Source organism: Lepus europaeus, chromosome X (assembly GCF_033115175.1).
Source record: "Lepus europaeus isolate LE1 chromosome X, mLepTim1.pri, whole genome shotgun sequence".
Taxonomy (NCBI): domain Eukaryota; kingdom Metazoa; phylum Chordata; class Mammalia; order Lagomorpha; family Leporidae; genus Lepus; species Lepus europaeus.
Window position 1 is genome coordinate 65,416,999 of NC_084850.1, and position 24,241 is coordinate 65,441,239.

General features: G+C 37.2%; 1 protein-coding gene across 2 annotated transcripts in view; it reads right to left on the reverse strand.

Moving 5' to 3' along the window:
* Nucleotides 1-6,340: 6,340 nt before the first annotated feature.
* BRWD3 (bromodomain and WD repeat domain containing 3) overlaps nt 6,341-24,241 on the reverse strand; it is a 134,974-nt gene continuing 117,073 nt past the window's right edge. Inside the window, exons 37-41 of one of the 2 annotated variants that reach the window (XM_062182882.1) lie at nt 20,446-20,598; nt 18,943-19,106; nt 18,545-18,642; nt 17,878-18,030; nt 6,341-12,982 (exon numbers count right to left, since the gene is read on the reverse strand). In XM_062182882.1, coding sequence (XP_062038866.1) covers nt 12,228-12,982; nt 17,878-18,030; nt 18,545-18,642; nt 18,943-19,106; nt 20,446-20,598 — 1,323 coding nt within the window. In that variant the 3' untranslated portion in view covers nt 6,341-12,227. Of the gene's footprint in view, nt 12,983-17,877; nt 18,037-18,544; nt 18,643-18,942; nt 19,107-20,445; nt 20,599-24,241 lie in introns of both variants that reach the window. The other variant, XM_062182881.1, reaches the window with a different exon arrangement.

Sequence of the window (24,241 nt, forward strand, 5' to 3'; positions counted from 1 at the left end):
GCCTTTCCCCACAATCTCCACTATTCTTAACGGTATTCTTAGACTTATTTCAAGCAAAGTCAGTTCCTTGGGGGAACAGATTAGAAACTGCTTTATGACTTGCTTCTCCTCCAGGCAAAATCTGACTCAGGGCTAAGTAATAAGGTAAAAGAGGAAACTTCTGAGTGACACTCCTCCTCTAGGAATTGAGCTTTTAGCAGGGACAAAGATAGTAGCCCAAGATTTTCTGGCATGGAACCACCATCTCATCAGCTGGCATAAGGGTGACTGTGGCTGTCTGAACCTGTAGCTCCCAGGCAGAACCTTCATTCCATGAGAAGGGGCTGGCCAGAAGGGAGCTTCCACCTGTGAGCCTCAATCACTGGGTCATAGCCTCAGCAACACAAGTTGGAGACTGGATGAGGAATACTGATGTCCTCTCCCACCAGCAAGAAAGTCCTTGGTATGGGCGTTGGGGTGAGGGGGAACCCTGTGCTCTCGGCTGCAGCGGTCTACAGTGGGATCTAGGATGGGGTTGGGGAAAGATTGCGGACTTGGTTCAAATACCAGACTCTCCCTCTTATTGAACTCAGTTTTTGAATAAATGTTCCTTCTTCCTAGCTAATTGTCTTTCAGACTATTTCCAGAGGCTGTCAGTGGTTTTAAAAAGTAGTTTGAACCAGTATCATGGAGGAACAACTCCTCAGAGCTATACACACTACCATATCAGAAGTCAATCGTTCCAATTACGGCTTTACACTTTGTAAACTGCATTTGATAAGACTTCCCTTATGAAAACTGAAACCTCCTAAAGCAATCCAGATGGGATATTTGCCTCTAAATCAATAACTTCAGCCAGTAGGAAACAGTTTGTGAAAAATCAAGAGTCTGTGAAAACCAAGCCTTCCACAGAAAGATGGTTTGGCGAGCAGGAAGACGAATAGATAAAGAAAGAAGCAGCAAGAAATTTGAAAGAACATAACAATCAAGACCTTAAAAATAATTTGGCTTTCAACTTCAGTCTTATACAGCTAAAGACAACCAAAACCAAGTAAAATGAGGGTCTTGGCCAAAGCCACTCTGTAAAGCTGACAGAACTGGGACTAACAGTCCAGTGGGAAATGGTATGTGCTAGCTTTGGAAACAGATCCTATTATAAATCCTGCCATTTATTAACAGTATTACGTTCAGAAAATTTAATTTCTATACCTCATTTTCTTCATCTGTAAAGTGGGGGTAAAATAATACCTCACAAATAGGGTTGAGACCTCAAGAAATCTGACTATTATATCTAATACAATAATCCTGACATAAAAATGTCACCATTGGTACCGGCGCTGTGGCGTAGTTGAGTAAAGCTGCCACCTGCAGTGCCGGCATCCCGTTTGAGTGCCAGTTTGCGTCCCGGCTACTCCACTTCTTATCCAGCTCCCTGCTAATGCACCTAGGAAAGCAGTGGAAGTCAATCTTTCCAATCTTTTCCACATGGCACCTGCATGGGAGTCCCAGAAGTAGCTCCAGGCTCCTGGCTTCGGATCGGCACAGCTCTGGCCCTTGCGGCCGTGTGGGGAATGAACATCGGATGGAAGCTCTCTCTCTCTCTCTGCTGTTCTGTAACTCTGCCTTTTTCCAAAAAGTCACCACCACTACCAATTAGCCCTCTGCAAACCCTCCTCTCCACACACACACACACACACACACAGTCTCAGATGAAGTTTTCTCGAAGCTTGTTTCAGGTGATCTGAGGCTGCTGTGCTTGAAAGCATTGATGTTCAAACCCAAAACACTAGAGATTTTCATTCCTCATGAACTCTCCAAACCCATTCCCCTCTCTCCTCTAGTTAAGATGGCTCTTAGAAAGCTCTCAAAGGTTTCTTTAGCTTTTCTTTGTACCTTGATCCCTGACCAAAACCACCATACCTGACTCCAGGTTAGGCTACTTCCATCTCAACACATTGTCAAGCATGTAAACTAGGCCACAGAATGATGTCTAACAGCACACAACTCTGACCTACATTTCTAGGTTATATTCTAACACAAGCAAATATTAGTAGAGGTATAATCAGGCAGCCAAACCTACTGTATCCTATCTAGCTAGAAAAATAAACCCTCTTATTCTGAGGTCTCAAATAAATCAGGACTCACTAAAAATGATGCAGTGAGTCCAGAGAAAATTAATACACCCTATTTTCTAGTCCCTGTTTAATTTTTACAGCAATCTTTAAGAAAATAGTCTATCATCTAAAAACTAACACTTGGATGAAGATCAGAATGAGTAGGTGTTTAAAACAAGAAAAATGGTGGCAATGTGAAATGTAAATGAAACAAATGTGATCGCCATGAATCAAATGCAACTTGAGCAGGCCTCACAGCATCTCAAAACTCATTGCAAGTTCTCATTCCTTAAGAATAGAGAGCAAATTCATGAGTCCAGAGTTAAATTACTTAAAACATTATCCCCCAATAATCACACATTCTTTGACAAAATTGTTACAAGATTTACATAAGCACAAGGGTTCAAATTCATTTTACTGTTCTTTATAAGGTTACTCAAGCCCTCACCAAACACCATCTCTTCTCCAAAGTCTTACTTAGGAAAAAAACCACAACAGAAGTTATTAAAATGATACCAGAAAGGGACTGATATATAAGTTGAGAGAGTAAACGCTTTCTTTTAGAAATACTCTTTTTTGCTTTGGACATTCTGGACTTGGCACATTTAAAAAAAATAGAGTGAAAAGGAGGACTGACAATAATGAGTAAAAATCAGACATAGTTCAAAGAAGGTAAGAACCAAAACATCACAAAATAAAAAGTCTAAATTAAACATAGGAGTTAGGCCATAGACTTTTGATATATTCTCTCGAGAACTATACTTGAACACCATTTGAACACAAATGGGGAAAAGAAGTTTTGCATTTTGCCATGGCAAGGATGGATATAGTATGGACTGTAGCAGTAACCGATTGTGTACCTAAGCATAAATAATCCTCATAGCAAGATCGGAGTAAATTCTCCACATTTCTCTTGGGCATTTACTCTTGTGCAAGTTTGTTAAGATACATGCTTTAGCTGCATTCACCCCTCTACTACTAAACTTCAAATCTTATCTTTTAAAATTTTATCCCCTAACCACCACCTCCACAAATTACTAAGATGCTTAGAGACCTACATCTTTATTGAATGATCTGAATCAGAAGCAAAAGGAAATATAATCTTGCATCTCTGTCTTTAATGTGCTGTACACTGTTATTTAATGCTATAACTAGTACTCCAACGGTAGTTTTTTCACTTTGTGTTGCTATGTGGGGGCAAACTGTTGAAATCTTTACTTAATCTATACTAAACTGATCTTCTGTATATAGAGAATTGAAAATGAATCTTGATGTGAATGGAAGGGTAGAGGGAGCGGGAAAGGGGAGGGTTGCGGGTGGGAGGGAAGTTATGGGAGGGGGGAAGCCATTGTAATCCATAAGCTGTACTTTGGAAATTTATATTCATTAAATAAAAGTTTTAAAAAAAAAGAAATATGATCTTGCAGATACATGTGTATGATTTTGTAGTGTCTCCAGTTCACAGCAACCGAGAAGAAAATGGAAGCAAATGTTATTCCAGTAAGATAGAAAAGCTAAGACTAGAAACCTGGAAGCAGATATCCTGGATGAATTAGGGTTTTTCTATTTACCAGCCATGAGGTCTTACTTGAAATTGCTTGATTTCAATCAAACTCATTTTTCTGATCTAAGAAATTCAATTTACTGATGGTGTCATTCTGGTGATTGAGAATCTGAGAGCTGGATTTTGTAAACTGTTAAGCTCTTTATAAAATCCCAGAGCCTAGAACATAGAAGTTAATCAGGAAATGGTGACTAAATTACAAACAAATGAACAAGTCTGGTAAGAAATAGTCTTATCTTGGCCGGCACCGTGGCTTAACAGGCTAATCCTCTGCCTTGCGGCACCGGCACACCGGGTTCTAGTCCCGGTCGGGGCACCGATCCTGTCCCGGTTGCCCCTCTTCCAGGCCAGCTCTCTGCTGTGGCCCGGGAGTGCAGTGGAGGATGGCCCAAGTGCTTGGGCCCTGCACCCCATGGGAGACCAGGAGAAGCACCTGGCTCCTGGCTTCGGATCAGCGCGGTGCGCCGGCCACAGCGCGCCTACCGCGGTGGCCATTGGAGGGTGAACCAATGGCAAAAAGGAAGACCTTTCTCTCTGTCTCTCTCTCTCACTATCCACTCTAAGGAAGTAGCAATTATTCCATAATGTTACTATCTCAATGATCACAGCATTTTGCATGGCCAGCAGCATCATGTGCTCTCAAGGCCTTGGCTACAGGCTAGAATCTTTACTTCTGTCTATATCTAATTGGCCACAAAGAAATCACAAGGTCAAGCCCAAATATGTGCCAGACATTGCATTGAATTTACTTATCGTTTACAACCATCTCATGAAATGAGCAATGCTTTACCCAAATTACAGGTAAAGAAAATGAAAATCAGACCAGGAGAAGCACCTGGCTCCTGCCATCGGATCAGCGCGGTGCGCCGGCCGCAGCGCGCCTACCGCGGTGGCCATTGGAGGGTGAACCAACGGCAAAAAGGAAGACCTTTCTCTCTGTCTCTCTCTCTCACTATCCACTCTGCCTGTCAAAAAAAAAAAGAAATAGTCTTATCTTTCTTTAGCAATTTCTTAATCATTAATATATAAAGCCTACAAATTACCGCTGGTAAAAGAAAATGAAGATCATCACAAGAATCTAGAGAAAGAACATAATTCATTATTTTAGATAGTTCTCTAACAACTTATGCTTGAAAACCTGTTTTGAAAACCTGTCATTTCATTCACGTCTTAAGTTTTTGAAGCAACCGGAAAGCAAGTGTATCTACCAAAGCTGACTATTATTTTGCCTTAACTAGTTTTTCCTTTGTCAAAAGAATTACCAACCACATTTAGAATAAAATGAACATGTTCCTCCAGAACTGAATTACTTTGTAACTTAATAACTATGAGAACATCAAAGGCGTGACATTTTCTGTTCCATAGGATCAGACCAGACAAAACTAACACTTAGGTTTGTATATACAAGATTGACTCTACTTCATAAAATTTAACACATGCAAACAATTGAGACCTACTAGCAATTCATTATTAAGATTTTAGATAAACAACAACCCAAGGGTAACAAAAAAAACCCTCTAACAATTATTATATAACTTGGGATGCACATCTCCCTTACAATGATATTGTAGGATTTTTAAAAAGCCAAGGGAGGAGGGGACACCTTAAGACAGTTTTAGTTCTTAAATTACTTGACAGACTACACTGAATTGCTAACAAATTCACATGTTGCTATACAAATTCTAATTAGAATTTCAACAAAAGTCAACCCAGGAGACTCCAATGAATGAACAAACTCCACCAATATTTGTTACCTCAACTAAGCAATTTGAAATGTTTACTTCTTCATATATTCATCTTACAAAACTTGTCAAATTTGAAAGAACCTTAAGATGCTGAACAAGCTGGGGCAAGGGGAGAGTGCACGATGGGGAACGGTTGATTAACAGGCACTAAGTTAAATCTGGATAAGGGTAGTTAAGTTCTGGTATTCTACTGAACACAGGGTAACTACACATAACGTTAATGCACAATATACTGCTCTAGGGAAAAAAAACCCTTAGAACATAGGATTTCAAATATTTTTACCATAAAGAAATGTTAATTGTTTGAGATAGATGCATTTACCCTGATTGGACACTACTCAATCTGTACATGTACCAAAACATCACATGGTACTCCATAAATCTGTAAATATTATGTTTGTTAACTTTTTTTAGAGATGAAAAAATTTACAAATGAAATTATAAAGCCCACAATATCAAATTAAAGGTGAATAATAACTTTGTTAAAATCATCTATTAGGTATTTAGAATTTTCAAGTGAGAAGCAACTTTATTAAGGCAATTGCCACATCTGGCAAAGGAAAATCTACTGAAGTTACAAAGAAAGGAATGGAAAAGCATCCTCAAACTCTGGGGAAAAAATTGACAACATAAAGGCTTCACTTTATTTAAGGTTATATTTGGTCTACCAGCATAATGTAAATTTTTTTAAAAAAACATTCCTTAAGTATTTATGTAGAAGAATTGAGATAGCAACTGTAATTACATGGGCTTAACTATCCCACCAAAAATCCCATTAAAAGTCAACTCACATATTTGGTTTCAGTTTATTTTGTGCATTTTTGGAAAGTAGCTTAAAATTGTCAGAAGCACATAATTGAGAGAGAAGGAAAAGATCATTTTTTTCTTGATCTCAATGAAAAATGCAAAATCTTCTGAATACTGCTATAATGCTTGTTTTTAAGAATTCTTTAATTTTCTTATTTATAAAATCTAGCAGTTAAGAAAACCATAGTCTACTAACAAAGAATTTTTAATATAATACTTTTACATCTTTAAAGAGGAGGTCTAAGATTAACCAATTAAGTAACTAAACAAAAGTACTAAATAACTTATCTCTGCCTCAGTCTTTGAATATCACTTTGCGAACCTGGGCTACTTTCATAGCCAATTTGGATACCATGTCAGATGATAAAGGTGGTGTTTTTCTAAATGCCCTATTTCTTGAATTAATAAAAGCAAATGCATGAAAAACCCAGTCCAGTCTTGAGCAAACATACTTATCTTGAACCTAGTAGAATTCTTGCCACTGGAGAAAAATTCCAGGTTCAGAACTAGGATGAATGTTCCTGTTAAGGCATGCAGATCCTGGCTCAAAATTCACCTTGCCTCACTTCTCTCCTTCCTATGCTTATACTGAGTTAAAGCACCATTTACAATACAGTTAAGCTTTGTAGGCAATTTGACTACAAATAAAAAATGTGAGGGATTCATAGCTCAGCTGTTAAAATTTATAAGCCACAAACACATTAGAAATGTATTCATTTCGAAAAGCTCTGCAAAACAAAGTGCTGACCAGCCTTGGCAGGTTATTTATCAAAACACATTTAACGTGTTAATATCATATCATTACCTGAAAGTGACCAAAGAATATTTGCAATGAGTAAGGCAAAAGATAAATCAAAACAAAAATACTCTTGATAGGCAGAAACTAGTTTTTCAGATTAAAAAATAATCGTAACACAATATCCTATGACAAATAAACAAAGACCCAATAGTCACTTATTACAATTATCCAAAGCTGGATAATAAAAAGGTTAACTCCATATTTCTTTCTTCTTGTTAATTTAACTCTGATACATGAGTTAAGGCATAAAGCAGCAAGAGTGCAACTGATTCCAAACAACTTGGAATTTTATTGTAAACATCCCATAAAGAATGGTAACAAATTAGTCCAGTTTTTTTCTTTGAAGATAATTGCTTATAATGACTGACAACTGTAAAATAAAACATATTTTATAAGCCAAGCCAGTTTAGTTTACCTTTTTTTTTTACTGAATTTTAGTTTAACAGGCATATTGCCCATATACAACATCACATCAACTATTAACTGAATGATTTTCCATCTTAAAAATTTATGGATACTAAGAACAAACATAAGGTACAGTTTTGTTAATACTGTGTAAGGGATTACAAAAGACAAGGATGATAAGTTACAGGACAAAAAAAATAAATTACTGATTGCCATCACCACAGTATTGTTTAAAGAATTAACATTTGTAGCACTGCCTAATATGTATCTGGTGACATATGTAAAAACACATTTCCCAACTGGATTTCTAAATATTTTTGTATGTAATTTTAAAAGTCAATTACCAATGGCAATTTCAATATGTATCAATAGTTTTTTTTAGAAAATACTTATCATGCTTTTATATGTCAAAGTCTCATATTCTAGATTTAATTGATAGGTATAAGAATAACAAATGGGCATACATATAAAAAAAACACACCTTAACTCTAAACTGCCAGGCCTTTCTACTGTACTTATCCCATCAATGAATCAGAAATCTCTAGTCTTGTTGAAGTGTGCTAAGTTAGGAGTTAGGTGCTGTCTTCATTGCAGAAAGAGAGGTGAGGATAAAAGCAAGCAGGACAAGATGAAAAGGGAAATAATCAAGGATAAGGCTATGCAAGAAATAAATATCAAGAAACCTGAGTGCTATTCAACAAAATACAGCACCATGAGAAAATTAACTTTATATTGGAATTTAACAAAAACTTGGTAAAGAAACTTTACTAGGAGAAACACACACACACGCACACACATTGAAATATTCTTATACTAATTTTTAAAACAAACTTTAAAAGTGACCTTATAATATTCTATTTTTAAGAAAACTTTCATAAAGCCTCATCTACCTCAAAAATGTTGGGGATAGGGTTAGGATTTAAGACAATGGACTTCAAACATCAAAAGCTCATTCCCTTCTTCCAGAGCTATTCACCTCAGAACGCAAAATGTTACTCTAATTGTTTAAAAGGCTGGACATCAAAATATCCTGAAAACTATACATGATGCAAGTCTTCTTTTGTGGATGTGAAAATTCCAACTTTGAAGAAAAATACCAATTGGTAAATGTGCATAAAATGATTCCAAAGATATATAACTGAGTAATAAGGTATTTAATTTCTCATTACCACAAACATACAAATTTTGAAAAATGCTCAAAAAGTTTTATCAAAAAGTTAGAAATGGCATTCACATCTTTCTCTTGCAATCACTCTATTATTGTCTGATAACAATCTATGGGAATAAAACAAAAACAACAAAAGGTAAATCAAATTTACTTCAAAATATTGGAAGGGTTAGATATATGATCACAAAGTTATGCAGAATGAGATTTATGAATTTTACAGTTTTGTTGCCTCTAGATAAAATAAAATGCTGTGCAGAAGAATTCTAGCACAAGCCTGATCTCTGAGGAGGGAAACAGAAAAATAAACAAATAAAAGAAGGGCAAATTAAATTAACAGACTGCAGGGGCACAGGTACATGACAAAACCTAGACTGGTCATCTAGAAGGCATAATGAAAAGAATTAAGCAGTAAATACACAAGCTAAGAGCTGCACAGAGGCAACAAACTGGTACAGTGTCCTCCATATAAAATATTCTTTTAAAATGTCTGAGATAAGGTACGCCAAGTTGGAGAAACATACGTACACATGAGCACACGCACACATATACAAAAACAAATTTAGTCTTTAGGCTAGTCAATGTTTTGGAGAGCATCCTATCGCTGCATAAAATACACACAGCAAGCCATAGAAGAAACATACAGTTCTGTTTTTATAAATATATACACATGCTAAGATCTTAAAGCTGGGAATTTAAACATTAGCATTTATGAGAAATATTACAGCTCACTGACTATTCATATCTAGCACACGAATAGGCTGATACATGTGTATGCTCTCATGGACCTAAATATAACAGTGGTTTTTCTAACTTTTCCTTTATGATTTAATCATTTCTTCAGAGTTCTTAGCTCATTTCCTACTTGTTTTGCTATGGCTGATTTAGATCTAAAGGGCCTCTAAAAATTAAAATAATAAAGTATTCAATGTGATACAAATCATGACATTCACAGGAGGTGGTGTTACTCAAAAAAAAAAAAAAAAGGAAAGTATAAATTGGGGGGAAAAGTCCAGATACAAAAGTAAAAATACTATCTCCCAAACTTTTATTTTCACACTTATTAAAATAATTTGCATGCAAACAGAAAATAATCTGTTTGTTTAATAATAAATGATAACTATGCTAATCTAACATACCCTGGTAACTAACTCTTTAAATCCTAATAACTGAAATTAACATCACAGCAAAATGCTGTTCACTAGTATTTTCACAGTATTTTACTATATATAAAATATGCTTAAAAATGTCTTCAGCCTTATTATTCTAATTATCTAAACCTAGAAAATCTCGACATTTGGGGAATAAATGTGGCATTTTTATTTTTCAAAATAAATTATAAATAAAGCTCCAGATAGCTAAAATCACACAAATGGCAATTCTTCTACATGTCAAGAGGTCAGCTCTTCATAGAAGAATGTCAACAAAAAATTTCACACTAAAATGATATACATGATACACATTTGGGAATATCCAGGAATTTAAGTAACTGTGTTACTCTGATTAGGGTAGGCCAACGTGTTATTGATTCCAGGACAACACAGGCACAATTTAGTTAAAATGCCCAGAGATGAGTAACTGAAATAGTATATTTTAGCAAAAATCAAATAGAGAATTACAAACAGGAACATTTTAAGTCTATAGTATGGTTAAAAGTGGCAGCTGAGTTATAACCAGAAATAGTAGTTTTGGTTTCGTGGAAAAAAGGCTATCACAAAAAAAAAAAAATCAGCTTGGTCTACTGTCCAGTAACAGAAGTTAGTGCCATTAACAATTCACAAAATACGTTCTTAAAGCCTGAACATCATTTCTACTGCAAGTGAAAACTGCTTAAAGATGTTAGTCCAAGAATAAGTCCCACCCCAACCCTACTAAAAAAGCAAAGTTATGTGTGTACTCCTTCCTCTGCACTTAAGGATTTTCAGATGCATAAAATGATTGAAAGCATAAAATAAATACATTAGCTTAAGAAATATCCTGGGATAATTACACATACAGTAAGAAGTCTGTTGGACCACACAAATCTGATCTAAGTGCAACAAATCTGCTGTCACAAAAACAGAGATCAATATTATCCCTCTCACCTTAAAAAATTTCAGAGTGTAACAAATTAGCAAATCTGCAGTCTCAAATCTGAGGAGTAAAATTGATCTTGGAACTCAAGCTCACTTATGGAACCATGTGCACTCTACTGCTGTAAACAAGACCTTAAGGGTTTTAAAGAATTTTTTCATCTATAAAATGATTCAAAGTATCAGTATGCAGTGCAATGAGGTTCTTTTTCTGAAAGACTAGAACAGAAGAACCCTTTGGAATGATAAGAACAAAACCTATTAAACTTGATTCAAAATATAGCTAGGCAAAACATTCCAACTCAAACTAGGTGCTTCGCTAAATTTTAAGATTCAAATGAAAACCAGTAAATCACAGCTGTTAAATAGTAAGTGGTAGAACGGGTATATAAGCAGTAGCCCAAGTCTACTTACACAAGTGTGTTCTAAGAAAGCCTAAGGTAGACCATATAATACTTATGAAAGTTTGTTAATTACAACTATTAGTTTGAGAGCCAATACAATTATTAACAACCTCTCAGCTTATAACTTATGAATATTCATTCCTACCAAGCTTGTTCTATTTCTCCTTATTAATGAATAACAACAGTATCTATTTTCCTTAACATTTCCAGTAGTTGTAGTTAATAGAGGTAGCTGAGCTACTATTCAAAAGTTATTCTTTGTGGATGAGGATTTTTCAAATGTTTAAGTTATTCTTTAAGCTACACAAGTTCTACAAATGCAATAAAACATAAGAGGAAAAAGAAAATGGATGCAAGAAACTTTTGCATTTGGCACCTTGTCTAGATTGATACCTCAAGTATTCTTTTTTAATAAAGTTAATGCACACATCAGGACACACCACAAAGATTTGCTACATATTTACAAGGCACCAACCCTTTCTCACCTTTAACGTGAATTAAGCAAATCAATGAAAAGCATATCAAGATTCCCCCCACCCCCCAAAAAACTGTAGTATAAATATATACTTCAGTTCAGTACAATTCAAGAAAGTTTGGCCTGGGAAGAGTAAAATAATCCAGATCGTTCTTACAATATAGAAACTGTAAACATTTAATAGCTGCCTTTAGGATTGGTGTATTGTGCAAAAGTTATTATTACTGGGTATAGGAATCAAAATGGCAAAAACAAACTATATAAAACTCTGTAAGAAGGTGCTATACTTCTGTGATATAAAAGCAAAGAGAGGGATATTCCATTGAGATAAAAACATCATGCTACTCTTAAGAAGCTGAATGCTCCTTTAATGTAGTAAATCTGTAGTGTGTCTGTGGTGTGTGTGTGTGTATGTGTGTGTGCATGCGCACCCATGTGCACGTGCAGACACGGGCATGTGCATGTATGTGTACGTGGGAAGAATTTCCTTTAATTTAAGGCCTAATGAGTAAGGCTTGTTTGAACAAATGAAGTGTGGAGATTAAAAGTCTTGAAACAAATATATACTGGCATAATGGAAAAGCACCAATGTGAAAGGAAGCAGAAGTCCCCACACAACTTGCTTTGTAGATTTCCTGGTAGATTCCCTGCAGTAGAAGGCCATTGAATTTTTAAAATTATTCTAAATTTATTAACTGTTAATAATTCCATCCCATGAGATGGCTAACCCTGGCTTTTTCTGTCATTTTACGCACTCTGCCTGATCTGGATGTACCAAGATTCAGAGGATCCTCAGTGGACACAAAATTGTCATTATCAGAATCATCATTATATAAAACAGTTCTCCTGCCTTGGTTTCTTGTTTTAATTCGAGGCAGTCTACTGAAACGTCCTGAAAACATTGTATCAAATTCATCATCTGCAACACGTGCTCGTTTGGCTCTGGTGGCTCCTCTAGAAGCACCTCTTCCTCTTCTCCCTCTCCCTCGCCCCCTAGTGCCTCCTCCACCTCTTCCTCGACCCCCTCGTCCCCTGCCTCCTCTCCCTCTGCCTCCTCTACTCCATCTACCCCATCTTCCCCATCTGCCTCTTCCTCCAGTGCCTCTTGTTTTCCAGTTTCTTTTTCCATTGGCGTGTTGCTTTCTGAGTTTTCTTTTAGGTCTGGTTTGTATGAATTTGCTATAGTCATGGTCTCCATCTACATAATCTTGATCTGTTCTGGAAGTTGATTCGGAGTCAGAATCAGAACCACAGGTACTTTCGGAACTTGAACTGGATCCCAACTCTCCACTCTCTGAGGAGGACAAGTGTGATTTTTCTTTTGTTTCTTTTTTCTCTTTCTCTTCTCCTCCCACACTTTCATCTTCTTCTGATGCACTGAGTAGTTTTCTCTTGATTCCTGTCCGGGGCTCTCTGCCATCACCATTTGTAAGGGGTCCATCAAGGGAGTGATCTAAATCAAAATGAATGAATTTTTAAAAGTTAAGTCCTGACATCAATAAAATGGTTAGTTATGCAAGTAAAATAAGCAGTGTATCAAAAAATTTTACTGTCCAAAGATAGATGGGCTAAATGCATGGAGAATGTCAGAGTAAGAACTTAAACGAGACAAAGTTCTTGCTCTTAGAATTTGTATTTTAACGGGGACAGCTTGACAGATAAAGAACAGATTTAAACGTATACTTTACTTTTATACATGCTATAAATAAAAATTAAAAAGTGCGTGTATATGTGTGTGTGTGTGTGTTAGGGGTATTTTACACATGAATACTCCTGTATAGAGGTAGTATTTGAACAAGAACTGAATGAAGTGAGATCTGAGGAAAGAACACTGCAGTAGAGGAAACACAAAGCCAATATAACTAGAGTGAAACACAGAATCAGAGGAAATGTTGGAGATGACTGCCAGCAGAGTTTCAAGCAAGAAAAAGAAAGGATCTGATATGAAATACATTTTTAAAAGGCTTATTTATTTTGAAAGTCATAGTTACAGAGAGAAGGGGAAAGACAGAGATCTTAAATCCATGGTTCACTCCATAGATGGCTGCAATAGCCAGTGCTGGGACAGGCCAAAGCCAGGAGCTTCATCCAGGTCTCCCACATGGGTGGCAGGGACCCAAACACTTGGGCCATCTTGCACTGCTTTTCTCAGGCCATTAGCATGGAGCTGGATCAGAAGTAAAGTAGCTGACACACGGACTGGCACCCACATGGGATGCTTGGCTTCACAGGTGGCAACTTTACCTGCTACACCACAATGCTGGTACCTAGATAAAGAGTACCATCGTTGGTACCTAGAGAACAAATTATACAGGGGGCAAGATTGAAAGCAGAGTCCACTGCCATAGCCTCAGTATGACATGATAAAAGATATACCAATAGAGGTGATGATAATTAATTAGATTTGGAGAAATTCCTTCTACAAGAGTCATGAGAACGAACCTTTAATTTTAGAGGTTGAACTAATAGGACTTGCTGACAGAATGACTGTCAAGTGTTAAACACAGAACGAAAGTAGACTCCTGGAAATCATGGCTTCAGCAACGGGTGAACGCTGAAGGAGAAATAGGTTTGGGAAGAGTATTGAAAAAAAGCCAAGATTCTAGTTTACAATGTTCCAAGGAAATATATTTATTAAAAGAAGACAATTTAAAAAGCAGGTGGATATACCAGTCTGAATTTCAGAGGATGGAGCTGGAGACATCATCTTGGAAATTTTCAGTAAAGGGATGATATTTAGTATCTTGAGAACTAGGCGAGTTCACTGAGAGCAATTACAGTGAGAGAAAGTGCTTGAGGTCAGAGATCTGGGATGTTCCAACACTGAAAGAAGCATCAGCAAAGATAATTGATAAGGACTATCCAGTGAGGTGGGAGAATAGACTAGAATGCTTAGAAGGAGGAAAGATAGTGTTGGATCATGACTACCATAAGTGAGGTCATAGATACATAGGCATAATCCAAATGTTCTCTCCTCACAGAGAAAAGAACAGTCAGAAAGTAGCCACGTGCCAGGTGAAAAATCCCTTACATAATAAGCATTATGGCATGACACTGTGATCTTGGACTTAAGAGTGTCTAACTGTGAGGAAATAAATGCCCGTTGTTTAAGCTGTCCACTCTGTGCTATCTTATCTTGGCATCCTGAGCTGAATAATATGCTAGGCTAGAGTCTAAGGTGTTAGCAACAGAAAATGTAGACAAGAGAGTTATGGTATTAAAGAACTACAAAATTTGCACAACTGAATGGATATGAGGGGTAAATAGAAAGTCAAAGAACACTGCAAACTTTTAAGATAGGTGACTAGGAAGATGGTAGTACCATGAACAATAGAGAGCACAGAAAAAGGAAGCTAGCTAGGGTGCAAAGATGATAAGCACCCAAGGGAAATTTTAGGAAGCAATTAGAAATCAGACTAGTAGAATATAAGATGTTTGGCTTGGTATATGCATTTGGAGAGTCATCAGCATCAGGATGATTGATGCAGTCATTACATTATTCATAGAAGCCAAAAACAGAGAAAAACAGTGGAAAACCCTGCAAATGAAGAATAATGCCACAGAAAATAAAAAGAAAATATAGAAGCTGAAATATAGGAGAAACAGAGAGAATAGAAGAATCAATATAGAAGCCAGGAAATAAGAGTTCATACAGGAGGTAGTATAAAAGCTTGCAATGATAAAGACATCAAGGATATAGGGACTAAGGACATTGGTTGGCCACTGAAGACTACTAGTAAATCTTGGGAGAACAGCTCTTAGAGAATGGTAAGGGCAAAAGCCAGACTGCAAAGAATAAAGGAATACGTGGACGGAAAGAAAATAGAGGGAGGAATCATAGGCACTCTGTAAAAGCTTGGCAATAAAGGGAAGGGCAAAGTCAGAGAAGGCAGTGGTATGAGTATGCAATGTACAGCGGGATCAGAGGAGAGAGTGAAGATAAAAAATAATAGTACTAATCACTTAACCAGATATGTTTTGGTATTTCTCAAGTAACATAAAATTACTCTTTGGAAAAATCTATTCTTTTTTTTTTTTTTTTTTGACAGGCAGAGTGGATAGTGAGAGAGAGAGACAGAGAGAAAGGTCTTCCTTTTTGCTGTTGGTTCACCCTCCAATGGCTGCTGCAGCCGGCGCACCGCACTGATCCGAAGGCAGGAGCCAGGTGCTTCTCCTGGTCTCCCATGCGGGTGCAGGGGCCAAGGACTTGGGCCATCCTCCACTGCCTTCCCGGGCCATAGCAGAGAGCTGGTCTGGAAGAGTGGCAACCGGGATAGAATCCGGTGCCCCAACCGGGACTAGAATCCGGTGTGCCGGCGCCGTAAGGTGGAGGATTAGCCTGTTGAGCCGTGGCGCCAGCCGGAAAATCTATTCTTAAAAAAAATATTTATTTATTGAAGGGAGGAGGGGAGGGAGCAAGAGAGGAGGAGGGCGGAAGGGTGGGAGGAGAAAGAGAGAGAGAGAGAGAAAGAAAAGAAAGACAGAAAGACAGACACTCTCAGTCAAGGAGTCCCCTGTCATTGGTGGGAACTCAACAACTTTAGCCATCACCATGGCCTTTCAGGATCTACTTTGGTGGGAAGCTGGAGTCACCAATACATAAAGTAAATCACCAAATCTTATTTTGGCAAATATACTACAGTTGCACTGAGATATAATAGATGTTAAAAATCATAGTCACAGAATTTTAAAACGAGGAGACTTTAAAATTCATGTAGTCAAACAAATTCATGTGTTCTCATAAGAGCCACACAGCTAGGGACCAGAGATGGAAATGAAACACAACTTTTCTAAATCTACATTCATTGCTCTTTGTACTACAAACCATGATGTATCTTCTACATGCTTAGTAGCAGTGTTAAACTGAGATACAGAATCTCCAAACAAAGGTATTTTTATTGGGAGATGAGAAAGGAGAGCTAGTCCAAACATAAGAGCCAGAGCTAAAGCTGGGAACTGAATCTAGGCACTACAATATGGAAAGCAGGCATACCATTTGGCAACTTAATGCTAGGCCAAATGCCCACATCTAGAAATTCTATTTTTAAGTAACTTGATTCTGATATAAAAATGGACATACAGATTAGTATTTCATTAAACATGTGTATAAAGTCTATATTCCAATACAAAATATTTGTAAAAGCCTAATAACCATTCTTCAAAAACTTCAAATAGCTGAACATAGTAGAACTTTCTTTGAACATGTTCGGGGTCTATAATATAGCACTAAGTATAAGAAGAAAGTATGAATAACAAAAGCCTTCAAATATTTGTCATAACTGATATCACTGACATCTTGGTCCAAGACAAATGCATATGACAATGAAATAAAACAGTGAGTGCTTTAAAAGAACTGAAAATTTTTCTTTAAATAAAGTTACATGGAAGCTAATTCCATGAAATAAAAAAAAACCCAGTGCTCTCATTGAATGGGGAAAAGTCTTTTGAAAATTCCTGAAGCATTTTGTGAATCCCCCAGAAATAGGCAGCATACAATCTGAAAACCACTGACTTGATGATAGAGCAGGAGATGCCTAGGGAAGAGAATATGTGAATTATATAACTGGAAAAACATAGGAAAGTTATAGACATTGGGGACTGAATGAAAGCAAGGTTTTTTTCCAGCCCAAGTCCCATCCCATCCCCTTCCCTTCCTTCTCTCTTCCTTCCCTCCCTCCTTCTCTTCCTTCCTCCTTTCTCTCTCTAACTGCAGTAACCACAAAAATGAGACCTATTTAAAGATGGTTTGGGAAATGCTTTCCTTTCTTAATACAGTTTACCATATGAGAAATGCTGTATCTAACAATCTACGTCTTATGTGACTTGGGAAAGAATTTTTCATTTAATTTTCTCTCCCTTCTTCATTTTATATTTTATATTAAATGGCTAAAATATGTGGGGCAGGTGTTATGGCATGGTGGGTTAAGCCACCACTTGGGAAGCTTCTGACCCAGGTATCTGCTAATGTGCCTGGGAAGCAGCAGATTATGGCTTAAGTATTTGAGCTCCTGAATGGATCCTGGCTTCAGCTGGCCCAGTTCCAGCTGTTGCAACAATTTGGGGGAGTGAATCAGCTGTTAGAAGACCTCTCTCAGACCTTTCCGATAAATAAATATTTTTAAAAACTAAAATATGTTTGAAAATAGCTATTGGAAATCTGCTAGTGGTCTGTTCCTAGCTGTGGATATGACAGACATGCTGTCCAACTCAAATTTGACAGCACTAAAATTTTCATTAACTATAAGGACATACTTTTTCTACTACTTTAGTACGTTAGCTATTAAATGGTTCATCTTCCTTCATAAAGAAATTAAAAAATAAGTGCTTAACCCCGTATTTATTTCCTACCTTGTTTAACTGGCAAAACTCTATTTCGAAATGATTTGGCTTTCCCTGGGTCATGGCTATTTCCACTTCGGCTATGTCCACCAAAACTTGATGAAGAAAATGGCCCATCTATTTCATCATCAATTAGATACAGTGAAAGCCCTTCAGCAGCATCTGAAACTTGCATTTTAAAAGACTGTTAACATAGGCAACATGTTTTCAGGAAAATTAAACAGGCTGCTTTTAAAATTGCACTTCAGTTATTTTATTCTAACCTCAAAATTGTGAGATGCTCTATGAAGTAAGTAAAAACATTCTGAGAACAAATGGTTTACCATCACTAAACATTTAAAGATAAAATATCAGAAAAACATGTCCAAGGAATGTACCAACATGTATAATGCAAACTCAAATCTTTTACTTTAGCAAATAGATTGCAGATGAGTGCACTGAGATTAAATAATAGATATTAAACATCATAGTCACAAAATTTTATAACTAAGAGATTTCAAAATTCATATAGTCAAACAAAATCATGTGGCCTCATAACTTACCCAGGGCCACATAGTTAGAAAGCAGAATTGGGATTAAAACACAACTTTTCTAAATGTAAATCCACTGCTCTTTGTACCATAAACCATGTTGCTTCTTTGATATAAATAACCCCAAAAACAAAAGGTATATTTACCAGGAGATGAGAAAGGAGAGCTATTCCTGGCGTAAGACACTGAGGTATTCTGGTCATTTTTAGGCTGCAACTTCATTTGTTTCTGCTTCCCTTTTGGACTATAGGTAAAAATATATAACAATAAGGAATTTTTCCATTAGCAATACATCATTGTAGATGGTATATGAAATGCTTAAGCTGACCAAAGAGGAAATACTTTAAAATTCAACTAAAATGCTTCAAATTGATAATCTGAAAAGTTAAACTTCAATCACTATAATAAAAGTTTCCTGTATAGTAAAATCCACATGAGTACAAGAATTCTGAAAAGAAATCTTGACTGTTGAGAAATTTTCAGATATGAGGCAAAACATACAAAATGCTATGAAAACATAAGATGTTGCATCAATATATTATACCTAGGATCTCTGCTACTAGACAATGAACTGCTGCTGCTTCTTAGACGTTTTCTGTACCGTGGCCTTCTCCGCTTCTGACTCTGGATTGCTGACTTATATTCAGAGATGATATTTTTAATATGACTTTCAAATAAGGCAGATAATCGCAATGTCATGCTATAGATCTGAAAAGGTAGAAATTATAGTCTTGTTTTAACAACTGCTTTGACTATAAAGAATTAAAAGGGACAAATATGCCAGGACCAATATCAGCATCATAATCCCAGACAAATCAAATGCATTATGTAGTTACTTTAGAAATTCTTCTGGAAGAATTAAGATACTATTTCACCCAAAAATTAATAAATATTTATAAAAATATAATTTAATGTTATAAAGGGTAAAGAAATAATTCTCATATTCTGTCTGAGGGAATTTTAAATGGAACAACATTATAAAGGACAATTTGCAATCTGTACCAAAAATCTTAAAGATATGCATATCCGTTGGCTAATATTTTACTTTTGGGAATTTGCCCCAAAGCAGTTATCAGAGAATTGCACAGACACAAAAATTATGATAAAGAATGTTAAAGATGCTTGCCACAGCACTATTCATGTAAAATGAAAAACTGGAAAAAACCTAAATGTCTAGCAAGAGGACAATGGTTGACTCACATAAAATAATCAAATAGTGTAAAACCTTGTTTGCAAAGAGTTATAATTATATGGGATAATTTTTATAATGCATAAGCAACAAAGATATGAAACTTACTATTTTAAGGAATAAACATATCATAGAAGTATATACACTGATTATTAACTATAAATAAAAATAGGTGATGGGCTTTTCAAGTGACTTTTGTTTTCTTTATACTTCTCTGTATTTCCCAAACTTTATGGAGAAAATAGATCTTTTATAACATTCAAGATCAAGGGGGGGGGAGCAAATGTGAAAAATTATGACTACAGAAATTAGTAAAAATACATTTACTAGGAGTTGAAGTAGGCAAGTATATAACTATTGTGCAACTGATTTCAAAGTTAATCAGATTTGAGTGATTCTGATAGGAAAAAATTATTGTAAGTGCTGACAAAACAGAGAAAATATTAAATGTATGAATAATTACAACTTCCCAATAAGCGGAGCATAAATATTCAGGGATAATCAAAATATTTCATATAAACTAATACTATCAACCATATTTGTATTCACCAAGTCATTTACTGGATATATTAAAAGATACTCAAATTACTACCTATCCTTTCCTTGCTTTCACTCTGGCAGATATAAGTATTATTAAAGAGCAAGGATAGGTAAGAGAAAGCAAGAAAAAGGTACTTATGCTGGCTGTGTATTTAAATAAACCATATTTCAGAGAAGATACTGAGAACTGAACTTCAGTAACTATGTCAGAATTGTAATGCACACTAATTTAGCAATTTCAAAAGTGCGGAAAGAAAACTGACTGATACAGATTACTAGCACTTAGATAATTAAACTATCTAACATTATTTTTCATACCCTTGACTTTTTATTAGAGGTATAAGCTTTGGAGTTGCTGAATATTTGGCGAACATCCTTATAAAATTCCAGAGGACTACCATAGTTTCCTGCTTCCAAATTTTCTCTCACAGTGCTGAAATCCATAGGAGTATCAACGATATCTTGAAAATCCTACAAAGAAGAATGTTATTAGATACTAAAGATTCATAACAATATTTATACTAAATAATACAACGGCACTGACAGTTGCATCCCTAAATACATATTGCTTTTCAATCTGCCAACTGCCTCTCCCCAACTTCAAGCAATCTTCTGGTGGTTCATGAAAAAAGCAGGAGTCTGTGGGAGAGACTTAGTCTTCATACTGTAGTTAGTAATCAACCATAAAAACTCTGAAGGGGAGGATTCCAAGACAGTGGAATAGGGAGGGAGTTTTACTGCTCTAGTCTAGGGGAAGAGAGTTAAAAAACAATGGAGAGAGTGCAATCTCAGGGAAGAGTTAGGGCAAAAGTTGCAGAGGAAACTCCACACAAATTAGAGGGACACTGTGGATCTATGTGGAGGGTGTGGATGAGCACAACTCAGGACCCCAGCAATTGAGAGCCTCGGCACCAGCTTTGGGGAGTCAGGTGAGACTGGACTGCAGCAGTCCAAGCCACTGGCAATAAAGCTACAAGAAAAGTCTGGCATGAGTCTGGCCAAGAGCCTTGTGGGGACAGTGTACCTGCCAACCTAGAGAAAAAAAGAGGAGCACGTTTCTCTCTCCCAGACCACCAAGCATTCTATAACTAGCCGAGAAGGGGTGGGCACCATTTGGGACATACATAACACTCATGCCAGCTTGTGTCTGCAAGCCCAGCAACCAGCTGAGAGGAGATGCATGAGTCTGGTGGGGAGATCTGACAAGGTGGTGAGTGCTTATGACTATGGGAGACTCATGTGCTGGGACTGTGAAAACACTGTGGCTGCGTGGGAGGGTGCAGGATGTGGCTGGGTCTTTGGGCAGTCACTGTGGGCAGCTCCACATGCTTGGGGCTCCCAGATTCCCTGGTGAGGGTCATTGCTGTGGGATCTGTGCTCACACCGAGGACTATACAGATCCTTTGTGTGGTTCTTGTGGTAGCACAGATGAAAACTATACCCACTGGGGCTACTGCCCAGGCACTGGTCTCCTTGGAGGAGAGGAGGTGAGCATGACACTATGCCAACAGAGCTGACTAAATGTCCCCTCTGATTAAAAAAAGAGATTTACCACACCCATTTTGGATGTCACCCGGGATATTCCCTTCACCCTGGAGCACTGAACAGAGCTCCCAGGCCAGATTCAGCACATGCCTCTGGGTATTCACTGAAAGAGTAGACACTCCACTAAGCCGCAGAAGCATAGTCCAAAGCTAAAAGCCATCGCAGGAGAAACCAACAACTATCTCTACAAATGTCTAAAAATAAATAGAACAATGCAAGAAACATACATAAGGAAGAAAACATGATGCCCCCAAAGGAACAGAACAACACTTAAATACTAGAATGTGAAGATGAAGAGATTGAAGAGATGCTGGAAATGGAATTCAAAAATTGATCATAGGATTACTTAGATGTAATCAGAAGCAAATCCAAAAATTAAACAAATCCATACATAACATAAATGAAAATTTTCCCATGAAATTGAGATTTTAAACAGAAATCAAAATGAAATATTGGAAATGAAGAATTCAAATAAAAATGGAGTGGAAAGTCTTAACAACAGACTCGGTGAGGCAGAACAAAGAATTAATTAGAAAACTAATAAATGGTGTTGGAGATTTGTGGAGTACTATCAAACAACTCAACATATGGGTCTTAGGAATACCTGGAGGTGTGGAAAGAGAGAATGGATTAGGTGGCCTTTTTAGTGAAATAATTACAGAAAACTTCCACAATTTGGAGAAAGAAAGGCACGTCCAAGTATAGGAAGCACATAGACTCCTAATAGACATGACCAGAAAAGATCCTCATCATGACACATTGTAGTCAAACTCTCAAGAGTAAAACATAAAGAAAAGATTCTAAAATGTGCATGAGAGAAACACCAAATTACTTTCAGGGGATCTCTAATTAGATTCACAGTCGACTTCTCATCAGAAACCATACAGACTAGGAAAGAAAAGTGAGATATAGTCCAAGCCTTAAGAAAAGAAACTGTCAACCCAGAATACTATACCCTGCAAAGCTATCATTTATGAATGAAGGTGAAATAAAGACCTTCCTGGCCGGCGCCGCAGCTCACTAGGCTAATCCTCCACCTTGCGGCGCCGGCACACCGGGTTCTAGTCCCAGTCGGGGCACCGATCCTGTCCCGGTTGCCCCTCTTCCAGGCCAGCTCTCTGCTGTGGCCCGGGAGTGCAGTGGAGGATGGCCCAAGTGCTTGGGCCCTGCACCCCATGGGAGACCAGGAGAACCACCTGGCTCCTGCCATCCGATCAGCGCGGTGCGCCGGCCGCGGTGCGCTACCGCGGCGGCCATTGGAGGGTGAACCAACGGCAAAAAGGAAGACCTTTCTCTCTGTCTCTCTCTCACTGTCCACTCTGCCTGTCAAAAAAAAAAAAGAAATAAATAAAGACCTTCCATAACAGAAATTGAAAGAATTTGTCACTATTTGTCCAGTCTTAAAAAAGATGCTTAAGGATATGCTACATACAAAAACACAGAAAAATATTAATCACTATGAAAGAAGGTGAAGGCAGAAAATCTCCCAGTAAAAGTACAGAGAAATTCCAAAGTGAACAATAAGAACATTGATGGAAAAATGGCAGGGCCAAGTTGTTATTTATCAATAGTCACCTTAAATGTAAATGGCTTTAACTCTCCAGTTAAAAGATACAGACTGGCTGAATGGATTAAAAAACAAAACCCATATATTTACTGCCTACAAGAAACACATCTCACCAACAAAGATACATGCAGACTGAGAGTGAAAGGATGGAAAAAGATATTCCATGCTACCAGAAACCAAAAAAGAGCTGGTGTAGCCATCGTAATATCAGACAAAATAAACTTCAACACAAAAACTGTTAAAAGAGACAAAAAAGAGCACTATGTAATGATTAAGGGATCAATTCAACAGGAAGGTGTGATTATAATAAACATATATGTACCCAATTACAGGGAACCTGGCTATTTAAAAGAAATATTAATAGATCTAAAGGGAGACATATATCCCATACAATAGTAACAGAGGACTTCAATATACCACTTTCAGAAAGGAACAGATTAACCTGATAGAAAAATCAGCAAGGAAACAACAGAGTTAACCGACATTGTAGATCAAATGGACCTAACAGATATCTACAGAACTTTTCATCCTACAGTTAGAGAATACACGTTCTTCTCACCAGAGCATGGAACTTTCTCTAGGATAGACCATGTGCTTGGTCATAAAGCAAGTCTCAACAAATTCAAAAGCAGAAAAATCATTATCATGCATCTTTGACCACAATTGAATGAAGCTGAAAATCAACAACTTAAGAATCTATAGATCATATGCAAATACATGGAGACTAAACAACATGCTCTTGAATGAATAGTGGGTCATTGAAGAAATCAAAAGAGAAATTAAAAAATGTCTTAAAATGAATAAAGATGACAGTACAACATATCAAAGTTTATGGGGAGGTTAGCACTGTGGCATAGCAGGTAAAGCTGCCACCTGCAATGCCAGCATCCCATAAGGGCACCAGTTCGAGTCCTGGCTGCTCCACTTCTGATCTAGCTCTCTGCTATGGCCTGGGAAAGCAGTAGAAGATGACCCAAACCCTTGGGCCCCGGCACCTGTGTG